The sequence below is a fragment of the Heterodontus francisci genome, chromosome 10, assembly GCF_036365525.1.
Source record: "Heterodontus francisci isolate sHetFra1 chromosome 10, sHetFra1.hap1, whole genome shotgun sequence".
Lineage (NCBI taxonomy): Eukaryota > Metazoa > Chordata > Chondrichthyes > Heterodontiformes > Heterodontidae > Heterodontus > Heterodontus francisci.
Genome location: NC_090380.1, coordinates 21719138 through 21731888, shown reverse-complemented (window position 1 = coordinate 21731888; position 12751 = coordinate 21719138). Strand labels below are relative to the sequence as shown.

At 43.5% G+C, this 12751-nt stretch overlaps 1 protein-coding gene across 4 annotated transcripts in view; it reads left to right on the top strand.

Annotated features, from left to right (window-relative positions):
* The window catches only part of wbp4 (WW domain binding protein 4), an 84269-nt gene that overhangs the window by 17622 nt on the left and 53896 nt on the right, over window positions 1–12751 (top strand). For 3 of the 4 annotated variants that reach the window (XM_068040220.1, XM_068040218.1, XM_068040216.1), the window contains exons 2-5: window positions 7576–7648; window positions 10698–10760; window positions 10873–10999; window positions 12468–12608. In XM_068040220.1, the coding sequence (XP_067896321.1) occupies window positions 7576–7648; window positions 10698–10760; window positions 10873–10999; window positions 12468–12608 (404 nt within the window). The remainder of the gene's footprint in view (window positions 1–7575; window positions 7649–10697; window positions 10761–10872; window positions 11000–12467; window positions 12609–12751) is intronic. The other variant, XM_068040219.1, reaches the window with a different exon arrangement.

Sequence of the window (12751 nt, the reverse complement as noted above, 5' to 3'; positions counted from 1 at the left end):
TTATTATTGCCTGCTCCTTCAGTCACAATGCTTCTAGACTTTAGGAGCTTACTGTCTGCAGCATCCTTATGTTGAAAGCATAGTCTTGTGTTTGTCCTAACAACCCTCTGCATAAAAGGAATTTCTCCCAGCCTCTCCCTTTGTTCTTTTAACAATATTACATTAATGCTCTCAAGGGACTCATCAACCAGTTGCAATAATTTCTCCCAACTTCACAATCAGGATTGTTTTGCACAGAAGGAGGCCATTTGGCCCATTGCATCTGGGCTGGCTCTCCAAAGGAGAAGTTTACCTAGTGCCATTCCCCTGCCTTCTCTTCGGAGCCCTGCACATTCTTCCTTTTCAGAAAACAATCCAATTTTCTCTTGAATGCTCCGATTGAACCTGCCTCCACCACACTCTCTGGCAATGCACTCCAGATCCTAACCACTGACTGCATGAAAAAGTTTTTCCTCATGTCGCCATTGCTTCTTTTGCCAATGACCTTAAATCTGTGCCCTCTAGTTCTCGATTCTTCCATCAGTGGGAACAGTTTTTCCCCCATCTACTCTAACCAGACCCCTCATGATTTTGAATACCTTTACCAAATCTCCTCTCAACCTTCTCTTCTGCAAGGAAAACAATCCCAACTTTTCCAATCTTTCTACGTAACTGAAATTCCTCATCCCTGGAACCAAAGTGCAGTGCTCAGAACTGGATGCAATACTCCAATTGAGGCCGAGCCAATGTTCAGGACGAGTTTAATGCAGCTTCCTTGCTTTTGTACTCTGTCTCTATTCATAAAGCCTAGGATGCTGTGTGCTTTATTAACCATGCACTCAACCTATCCTGCCACCTTCAATGTTTTATGTAAATATACGTCCAGGTCCCTCTGCTCATATATCCCCTTTATATTGTCTCTGCATTCTACCAAAATGAATCACTTCACACCTGCATTAAATTTCATCTGCCATTCCATCAACCTGTCTATGTCCTTTCGCAGTTCTACATGGTCCTCCTCATAGTTCACAATGCTTCCAAGTTTTGTATCATCTGCAAATTTTGAAATTGTGCCCAGTACACCAAGGTCTAGGTCGTATATATACTGGGAAGAGCAAGGGTCCTAACACCAGCCCCTGAGGAACTCCACTACAAACCTTCCTCCAGTCTGAAAAGCATTCATTGACTGTACTCTGTTTCCTGTCGCTAAGCCGATTTTGTATCCATGATGTTACTGTCCTATTTATTCCATGAGCTATAACTTTGTTCAAGTCTGTTGTGCGGTGCTTTTAATCAAATGCCTTTTGGAAGTCGGTGTGCACCACATCAACAGCATTACCTTCTTCAACCCTTTCCATTACCACATCAAAAAATTCCAGAAAGTTAGTTGAACACAATTTCTCCTTACAAATCCGGAATGGTTTTCCTTAATTAACTGCATTTGCCCAAGGGGCTATTAATTTTCTCCCAAATTATCATTTCTAGAAGCTTCCACACCACTGAGGTTAAATTGGCTGGTCTGTAGTTGCTGGGCTTATCTTTGCACCCTTTTTTGAACAAGGGTGTAACATTTGCATTTCTCCAGTCCTCTGACACCACGCTGAGCCGAAGAAAGACTGGAAAATTATGACCAGTACTTCCGCATATTCCACTCTCACTTCCCTCAGTATCCTTGGATGCATCTCATCGGTCCTGGTACCTTATCAACTTTAAGTACAGAAAGCCTATCCAATACCTCATCTTTATCAATTTTAAACCCTTCGTGTCTCAATTATCTCCTCTTTCACCATGACCTGCACAGCATCTTCCTTGGTAAAGACAGATGCAAAATATTCATTTAATACCTCAACCATGCCCCTCGTCTTCCTGCGTAAATCCCCTTTTTGGTCCCTCATTGGCCCCACTCCTTTTGCCACCCTTTTACTATCTTATATGCCATTCTCTCTTCATTCTCTTTCTTTGCTTCTCTTATTTTCACCTCCTCTGAACCCTCTATACTCAGCCTGGTTCTCTGTTGTATTATCCACCTGACATCTATCATAAGCACACTTTTTCTGCTTAATCTCTATCTTTTTTGTCATCCAGGGAGGTCTGAATTTGTTTTCCCTACCTTTCCCCTTTGTGGGAATATATCTTGACTGTGCCTGAATTCTCTCATCTATAAAGGCAACACAGTGTCCAGTTACTGTTTTGCCTGTCAACCTTTGATTCCAATTTCTCTAGGTCAGATCCATTCTTGCCCCATTGAAGTTGGCTTTCTCCCAGTTCATTATCCTTACTCTAGATTGTTTCTTGACCTTTTCCATAGCCACCCTAAACCTTATGATGCAATGATCACTGTCCCCTAAATGTTCCTCTACTGACACTTGGCCCACCAATAGTTTCCCTACCACTGATAGACTCACTGGCCTATAATTACTTGGTTTACCCCCTACTACCCTTCTTGAATAATGGTACCACATTTGCTGTCCTCCAGTCCTCTGGCACCTCTCCTGTGGCCAGAGAGGATTTGAAAATTTGTCAGAGCCCCTGCAATCTCCTCCCTTGCCTTGTAACAGCCTAGGATACATATCATCTGGGCCTGGGGATTTATCCACTTTTAAGCCCGCTAAAACTGCTAATACCTCCTCCCTTTCAATGCTAATTTGTTCAAGAATATCACAATCGCCCTCCCTGATCTGTACACCTACATCGTCCTTCTCCATAGTGAACACAGATGAAAAGTAATCGTTTAAAGCCTTACCTACGTCCTCCGGCTCCCCACACACACTGCCACTTTGATCCCTAATGGGCCTACTCCTTCCCTGGTTATCCTCTTGCCCTTAATATACTTTTAAAAAAAAAAACACCTTGGGATTATCCTTTATTTTGCCCGCTAGTGTTTTTTCATGCCTCTTCTTCACTCTCATTACTTTAAGTACCCCCCCCCCCCCCCCCCCTACACTTTCTATACTCCTCTAGGGCCTCAAGTGATGCATGTGAAGCTACCAAGTGACCCTGTGAGTTGTTGGTATTGACGTTGGCATCTGTTGTCAAACTGCTGTAGCAGCTGGTCGCTGTGGTAGCGCACACCAGTCCACAGGATGTCGCCATTTCCCTCTTTCGTCCGCTAGTGACTCCCAGGTGTGATAGTTGACATTTAGGACCTTCATGTCATGCTGGCAAGCATCCTTGAAGCAGAGCTTCAGGCGCCCCATTGCATCTGGTCCCGGCTACCTCACCATACAAGATGTCCTTGGGTATGTGACTCTTCCATCCTGCAGACCCATCTGAACCAGCGAAGCAGCCTCTGTTTGATTAGTGCCAACACTCTATATACTGTCTGTACTACACACTGTATATACTGATAGACTGGGCTAGTAGTAGCCTATATTTGGATATACCTTACCTGGTCTGGCCTACATGTGACTCCAGACAGACAGCAATGTGGTTGTCTCTAACATGCCCTGTGAAATGGCCTAACAAGCCACTTAGTTGTATCTAACCGCTACGAAGTCAATAAAAAAATAATTAAACTGGACAGACTACCCAGCATTGACCTAGGCTCTGGAATCAACAACGGCAAACCCAGTCCTTACGAACATCTGTGGGCTTGGAAGAGCTGTCCCACAGACTGGTCAAGCAACAGCCTGACATAGTCCTACTCATGGAATCATACCTGACCGACAATGTCCCAGACACTGCCATCACCATCCCCAGGTATATCCTGTCCCACCGGCAGGACCGACCCAGCAGAGGTGGCGGCACAGTGGTATACAGTTGGGAGGGAGTTCCCCTGGGAGTCCTCAACATCGACTCCGGACCCTATGAAGTCTCATGGCATCAGGTCAAACATGGACAAGGAAACCTCCTGCTATTACCACCTACCGCCCTCCCTCAGTTGATGCGTCAATACTCCTCCATGTTGAACACCACTTGGAGGAAGCACTGAGGGTTGCAAGGGCACAGAATGTACTCTGGGTGGGGGACTTCAGTGTCCATCACCAAGAGTGGCTCGGTAGCACCACTACTGACCGAGCTGGCCGAGCCCTAAAGGACATAGCTGCTCGACTGATATGTGCAGGTGGTGAGGGAAAAAATACTTGACCTCTGCCTCACCAATCTGCCTGCCGCAGATGCATCTGTCCATGACAGTATTGGTAGGAGTAACCACCGCACAGTCCTCGTGGAGACTAAGTCTTGCCTTCACATTGAGGATACCGTCCATTTTGTTGTGTGGCATTACCACTGTGCTAAATGGGAGAGATTTTGAACAGATCTAGCAATGCAAAACTGGGCATCAATGAGGCACAGTGGGCTACTAGCAGCAGCAGAATTGTACTCGACCACAATTTGTAACCTCATGGCCCGGCATATCCACCACTCTACCATCTCCATCTAGCCAGGAGACCAACCCTGGCTCAGTGAAGAGTCCAGGCGCAGCACCAGGCATACCTCAAAATGAGGTGTCAACCTGGTGAAGCTACAACACAGGACTGCCTGTGTGCCAAACTGCATAAGCAGCATGTGATAGAGCTAACCAACGGATCAAACCTAAGCTCTGCAGTCCTGCCACATCCAGCCGTGAATGGTGGTGGACAATTAAGCAACTGACTTGAGGAGGTGGCTCCACAAATATCCCCATCCTCAATGATGGGGGAGCCCAGCACATCAGTGCGAAAGATAAGGCAGAAGCATTTGCAACAATCTTCAGCCAGAAGTGCCAAGTTGATGATCCATCTCAGCCTCCTCCTGAAGTCCCCAGCATCACAGATGCCAGACTTCAGCCAATTCGATTCACTGCGCGTGATATTAAGCAACAACTGAAGGCACTGGATACTGCAAAGGCTATGGGCCCTGACAATATTTCAGCAATAGTACTGAAGACCTGTGCTCCAGAACTTGCTGTGCCTCTGGTCAAGCTGTTTCAGTACAGCTACAACACTGGCATCTACCATGTAATTGTAAAATTGCCCAGGTATGTCCTGAACACAAAAAGCAGGACAAGATCAACCCAGCCAATTACTGCCCCATCAGTAACGTGATGGAAGGTATCAACAACAGTGCTATCAAGCGGCACCTGCTTAGCAATGACCTGATCAGTGACGCTCAGTTTGGGTTCTGCCAGGGCCACTCAGCTCTTGACCTCATTACAGCCTTGGTTCAAACATGGACAAAAGAGCTGAGCTCCAGAGGTGAGGTAAGAGTGACTGCCCTTGACATCAAGGCAGCATATGACTGAGTATGGCATCAAGGTTCCCTAGCAAAACTGGTCAATGGGAATCCGGGGGAAAACTCTCTGCTGGTTGGAATCATACCTAGCACAAAGGAAGATGGTTATGGTTGTTGGAGGTCAATCATCTGAGCTCCGGGACATCACTGCAGGGTGGAGTCCTAGGCCCAACTATCTTCAACTGCTTTGTCAATGACCTTCCTTCAATCATAAGGTCAGAAGTGGGGATGTTCGCTGATTGCACAATGTTCAGCACCATTTATGACTCATACTGAAGTAGTCCGTGTAGAAATGCAGCAAGACCTGGACAATATCCAGGCTTGGGCTGATAAGTGGCAAGTAACATTCACGCCACACAAGTGCCAGGCAATGACTGTCTCCAACAAGAGAGAATCTAATCATCTCCCCATGACATTCAATGGCATTACCATCGCTGAATCCCCCACTATCAACATCCTAGGGGCGACCATTGACCAGAAACTGAACTGGAGTAGCTATATAAATGCCGTGGCTACAAGAGCAGGTCAGAGGCTAGGAATCCTGCGGCGAGTAACTCACCTCCTGACTCCCCAAAAGCCTGTCCACCATCTACAAGGCAGAAGTCAGGAGTGTGATGGAATACTCTCCACTTGCCTGGATGGGTGCAGCTTCAACAACACTCAAGAAGTTCGACACCATCCAGGACAAAGCAGCCCACTTGATTGGCACCCCATTCACAAACGTTCACTCCCTCCACCACTGACACACACTGGCAGCAGTGTGTACCATTTACAAGATGCACTGCATCAACGCACCAAGGCTCCTTGGACAGCACCTTCCAAACCCGTGACCTCTACCTACTAGAAGGACAAGGGCAGCAAATGCATGGGAACATCGCCACCTGCAAGTTCCCATCCAAGTCACACACCATCCTGACTTGGAACTATATCGCCGTTCCTTCACTGTCGCTGGGTCAAAATCCTGGAACTCCCTTCCTAACAGCACTGTGGGTGTACCTACCTCCCATGGACTGCAGCGGTTCAAGAAAACAGCTCACCACCACCTTCTCAAGGGCAATTGGGGATGGGCAATAAATGCTGGCCTAGCCAGTGACGCCCACATCCCATGAATGAATAAAAGAAAATTCAAGTCTCCCATTATAACTACTCTATAATTCTTTCACTTCTCTGCAATTTCCTTGCAAATTTGTTCCTCTGTATCTTTCCCACTGGTTGGCCGCCTATAGACTACACCAGGCAGTGTAATTGCACTTTTTTTGTTCCTGAGCTCTAGCAAATAGATTTGGTCCTTATCTCCTCTGGGACATCCTCTCTCTCCAGCACTGCAATATCTTCCTTGATCAATATTGTCACCTCTTCTCCCTTTCCTATCTTGTCTGAACACCTTGCATCCAGGAATATGTAATTTGAGCCAGGTCTCTGTTATAGCCACAGCATCATATTACTACATGGCAATCTGCACCCATAACTTGGCTGAGCAAAATGCTTCAATTTTGAATGCCTGTCAGAGAATGCCTAATGAAGAGTCACAGCTTACTTGCTCGTAATTAGAGCATCTTATCGCTGGGATCATTGTACTCCGTCTCTTCTGCACTTGCATCATGGCCTTCACCTCCTTCCTAAAACAAAATTACACAGGAACATACGAATTAGCAGCAGGAGTAGGCCACTCGGACACATTACCTCTTTGATTTTGTACTTGTTCTTGCTTTAGAAAAATCCCTTTTTGGGGGGAGAGCTGAGAAGGAAAGGAGAGGAGAATTTGGCCGAGGAAATTAGCCAAGGGTGGGCAAGAGTTCTGTGGGTCACAGCACAAGATTGGTCCCAGTTTCCTTAAGCTGCAGCACTTTACCAATTCTTGTCAAATCAAATGAAATGCTTTTAATGGTATATAGTATGAATCAGCAATAAAGACTACCCAACCATGAAATACATTTGCTTTAAGAAAAACAAAATTTTCACTGTTGTTTAGGAATCATAGGCTCTTGCAACTAAATAAAAACTTGTGCTGTAACTTATAGCAGAGGCATTAGATAAAATTTACCTACCTGTTCATTGGTTTTGATATTTGTTAGTGTTGCTTTTGCTTTAAGGTCTACATTTGCATGTTAATTCACCACCATATTGTGGTGAGATTTTGTATTGTGCAGTATGGGAGCTCACTCAGCAAGTTTTCATCCTGTGACATAATGAAGCATGGAGGTTGCTTAATCTACCTATTTGCTGCATGGCAAATTTCATAAGTGTTAAAAAGAAGAGTGATTATAGTCCCTGTTTTTGAACAGGTTGGGAATCAGCTATAAAATGTTAATATTGTGTACAAGGCACACTTGTGCCTTTGGACATCTGGAAGCAATGCATTAACCTTTTTTATATTTTCTGCAGGGCTGACTACTGGAAGTCTCAGCCAAAGAAGTTCTGTGATTACTGCAAATGTTGGATAGCAGACAACAAACCTGTATGTTTCATTTTATTTATTAATTGTGATAACCCATTTGAGCAGTGGAGAATTTCATTTGAGAAATCTTAACAAAAAATGTTTTCAGCATGATTCCCAACACGTAATGAACTGGATTGGGATCAAGGTACTTGATTTCACATCAACTCTGGTAAAATTAATTGCTATTCAGATCATTTTTCTATGCACCAAACTATCTCCATTCATTGTAATGCATTCTTAGAGGGCTACTTTTGTAATATTAAGTCAGACTTGTTTTTAATGTAGTTGAAAGGCAAAGATTCCAAGTGCAGGACATCAAGGTTGAAAAGAGTTGGAGGGAAGGCAAGATAAATCTTGAGATTGAGGAGACTGGGCCTATATTCGCTAGAGCTTAGAAGAATGAGAGATGATCTCATTGAAGCATGCAAAGTTCTTAGAGGGCTTGCCAGGGTAGATGCTGGAAGGATGTTTCCCCTGGCTGGGGGGGATGGTGGTCTAGAGCCAGGGGACACAGTCTCAGCATAAGAGGTAGGCCATTTAAGACTGAGATGAGGAGGAATTTCTTCATTCAGAGGGTGGTGAATCTTTGGAATTCTCTACCCCAGAGGGCTGTGATGGCTCAGTCATTGAGTATATTCAAGACAGCAATTGATAGATTTCTAGATATTAAAGATATCAAGGGATATGGGGATATTGCAGGAAAATGGCGTTGAGGTAGATGATCAGCCATGATCTAGTTGAATGGTGGAGCAGGCTTGAGGGGCCGAATGTCCTAATCCTATTTCCTATATTCCTAAATCGGGCACCTTTACTCCATTGTCTATGAGCAGATATCTCCGTACATCATCTTTCCAAATCCTTTCAGTTGCCACATTTATGCCTCACCTCCGCACCTTTTGCAACCACTTTGCTATGTGAAGTACTTGCATTGTTAGTGATATCGCAACATGTGCAGCTGTGAAGTCTTTCATTCCCTTTTTTCGCACAACAGTACCAGAAACATGATCAGTACCAGCCAATAGACAATGGAGTAAAGGTGTTTTGGAAATTGGACGCAGAAAATATGAAGCAATTAGAACACACATGGTAGTTAACTCGGGCCCACATACATTGGGGGATAGCACTGCTGCCTGATTCCAACAAGGTCACTGATATATGAACTTCTTTCATCGATTGAAAGAGCCGACACCAAAACTGGTGCGGCCACTATGTGAACGACGCGCCCAAGTGGAAGGCGCTGGCCAGGGACAAAAGGTGGCCTGAGTACCCATGAGGAGGTCGTTGAGGCTCAAAGCCTCAATCTGGCTTCGGTCGTCCTTGCTGGGAGACAGGAAAGAAGCTCCACCGTGAGCTGGATGGCAACCACGAGGGCAGTGTTAGCCTGGAGGACGCTGATATCGAGGAGGCCATGCAGGCTGTGGGCTGGCCCACTCACCAGGGTCATGACCCCTGCAACCCCCTCCCACGCGGGCCCTTCTCCCCCCCCCCCCCCCCCGCATGCTCTTGTCCGGCCACCACCGCCCCCCGCGCGCCCTTGTCCGCACCACCCCCCCCTGCCTGCAAAGAAATGTAACCAAATGGGAAAGCATTCATTTGCCTCAATTTTACCATTTAATTTCAAATTGCTGTCATCTAACCATGGAGGTCTGCAACACAGAAGGAGGACTGTAAATGTTTATCTGTGCTGGCTCTTTGTTAGCAAAATCCAAAGCTACTCCCACTGTCTTGCTGTCTCCACAGCCCTCCGTATTCCCCTGTTTCAAATATTTATCCAATTGTTTCTGCATTAAAAGATGTAGTGACCTCAGTCTCAAGCAACATTTATCAACCACACTCCTTGTGGCATTCCTTGCTGCAACAGCCCTCTGTGCAAATGAATTTCTTTTAACATCTTGGGTATCATTTTAAAATGATGACCCCTTGACACTGAATCTCTGAGGGGAAATAGTCCTTCCCTGTTCACCCTATTGTAATTTTAAAAGCCACTATTAAATCACTTCTTCGCAGTCTCTGCTCCAGTGGAATAGTTCCAGATCTCCACATCATAATAAAATGATGTGGAAGCAGACTTGGCTCATCAATTTTCGACCAAAGAAGGAAGGAGTTTCATGGTATATATTTAGAGTTGTGCTATTAACAAGAAAGCGTATACATATGAAGCAAGGAAAGGGATCCCACTGATCAGTTCATTATGGTAAAGCACATTTCTTAATAATATCACTTGCCTGAAATAAAGATTTGAAATGTCAAACTATAGTTCCATTTTAAGTCTTTTAGAAAAAGCAAAGAAAATCAGCTTGCAGGATCAGGCAAAACGCCCTTCTACACTGTTGACATGTTCAGAATGCACTAATTGCATGCTGGAAATTTCTGCCATCTGTTTGTGCTCAGAATACACAGATGTGGTGAAAGCTGTCCAATTTTTATTATGTACCAGTCAAAGCCCAGGCTTTTTAGATAAGCCTGAAGATGATGCCTTGAAATTATTCTTTTGAATAAAGACATTATAGGACACAGAAGACAATTCCATGGTTAATTTTAATTTATTATGAAATACATAATGTTTGAATTTTTAGTTTTTGTTAAAGCCTTATTTTGGACTCTTAATTTTAGTTACTCAGATAAAATTGATGGAAATGGTTTCAAAAAGCCCTTTGTGATTTGATTTATCAAACTGTTGGTGAAATGTTGACATGATTTCCGGTTATAAAAATATTTGCATACAGAATCCTGTTTAGAACCATAGATTATGGCACAGAAGGAGGCCATTCAGCCTGTCGTGTCTGTGCCGGTCATACACATTGTAAACAAGAATTTTAACATGCAGATAGATATGGAAAAAGTACCCCTGTTTTTAAGTTGTGACTAAAAGTCACGACTTTTCAAGGGCATTTAGGAATGGATAATAAATGCTGGCCTTGCCAGCAATGCCCATATCTATGAAAGAATTTTTTAAAATCTCAGTATTGGTTGATATGTTTTACAGCGCTGTGTTCAAACGCTGACGCTCTCGCTTATGCTTTTTCACAACTGGGTTACCATTGTTTTTCTCAAATGTTTCCTACAGAGTGTTGAGTTTCATGAAAGAGGGAAGAACCATCAAGAAAATGTGACCAGGAGAATCAGTGAGGTAGCTCTCCTTGTTTCCTTTCCATCAATCTATATTTTCCTTTTGCTATCTTTGGTACACACACTTCCCCTTCCTGGATAGTCCTGAACAGCATGTTCACCTGTGGTTTCAGATTAAAAAGAAAAGTTTGGAAAAAGCAAAAGAGGAGGAGAGAATAGCAAAGGAATTTGCTGAAATGGAGAATGCAGCTATGAAAGCTTATCAAGAAGATCTGAAGCGACTTGGAGTAAATGTTTCAGGTAACATTAAGTCTTGGTTATAAAAGTCTGTGTTTCTTTGAGAATTGTTAGAATTATGTGAGACGATGTCAGGTCATTTCGAATTGCTAAGCAAGTAATGAAAAAAAATGGCCAGTGTTATAGAAGTCCTAGTAATCACACTTGGAATATATCTTGCTATACAGTATAGCCAGTAGTATTTTACTACTGACAAACTGCTTATTCCCAGATATCAGTACTACAAAACATGACAAGGCATCATAAAAACACGTGTGTATTTGTATTAAGAGATTTAGCCACTTGGTGTTTCATTTTTCAAAGAAACAGACAGCGACAGGTTTTCTTGTAGGTTTTCAAAGAGAAAGTCACTTTTTTATTGATCAATACGTTTTATCCCAAAATTGTAGCAACCTCATTCACTCATGCATTCGTTGGCGCGCACACAAGCTAGAAGATGATAGAGAAGGGAAGGAGTTTTTGTCGGGGAGAAAGGTTACAATAAATGTGTTGAATTCTCTTCAGACTTGAGTTCCAGATAGTTGCAAGCCTGAGATGATTCTAGATTTCTCTCTTGATTGAAGGTTCTGTGGTATTGTCGGATTTTTTCAGCAAGGCATTGGCTTTCTGGCTTGCTGGAATGCCAGCTGTTAGAAGTAGCTTCTGGGATAGTCTCGCACTCTCGTTCTCAGCAGTCTTTTTTATATAAGGTACAACTGTGGCACTTCTCACCTCCTATTAGGAGGCATTTTGCTTTTTCCCGCCATAGTGATCACACAATGGCCCAAACTGTGGCTGCTTCACACCTCCTTTATTTTAAAACAAGGCATTCAATTCTGGAATGTTTTTAGGATAGGCGTAAGATGGGTATCATTAACGCCTTTTTCTTTGTATTCACTTTTTAAAATAAAGTTTCATTTTTTAAAGACACAGTCTTTTTTCATAACTCTTTAGGGTTAGTCCATGAATGTATCATCGCACTTCTGATGTGCGTGAGAGTATACTTTGAACCTTGTCTCTGCACCAAACATACTGGGGGAAATGAGTCCCCAGCATGTATAGTAGGCACATTCGTGCTTTATATGTTGGCAGGTGTAATGTGGCCTAGGTAGCCCCAACAATTTGAAAGTTATCTTCAGTGTTTTCCCCTTCTCTCTCCTCAACCCAAACCCCCAAAACAAGATAATTTCCCTCAAGTGTTCAGAAAGGAACCAGATGGAAATCTAAATGTGGAGTGTGGGGCATATTGAGCAGGTGAAGAACCATTTGGCTTAAAGACGGAAACTGCAGGAAATCCCATGTGAAGGAAACTTCTGCTCTGACAACTAAAACTGAATTTAAACAGGATTTAAATAATGCCAAAAAGAGGAATGAGAATTAGGAGCATGCAAAACCTTTTTAATGCCTATTAAAAAAGAGGAATATCTAAACCATGGGCACGTTCTATTTCTTTAAATTCTGTAACAGTGTAACAAATGCATTGTCTTTTTAGCTTCATCGAGTACAACTGAGAAAAAGCCAGCAGTAAAGGTCTCTGACACACAACATGGTACAAAACAAAGTACAGCAAATACATGGGTGGAGGGCATGTCACCTGAAGGATATTTATATTACTACAACTGTAGAACAGGAGGTAAGGCTTGAACCTGTCTTCCGTTAAAATTCAGCTTGGTGTATTTGTAGAAAAATATGCCTGAATAATGAATGTACCTGTTCATCACTGATTTATTCCCCAAGATGTGGCAAACATAGTAAATTTGCTTCTAAAGCACAAGC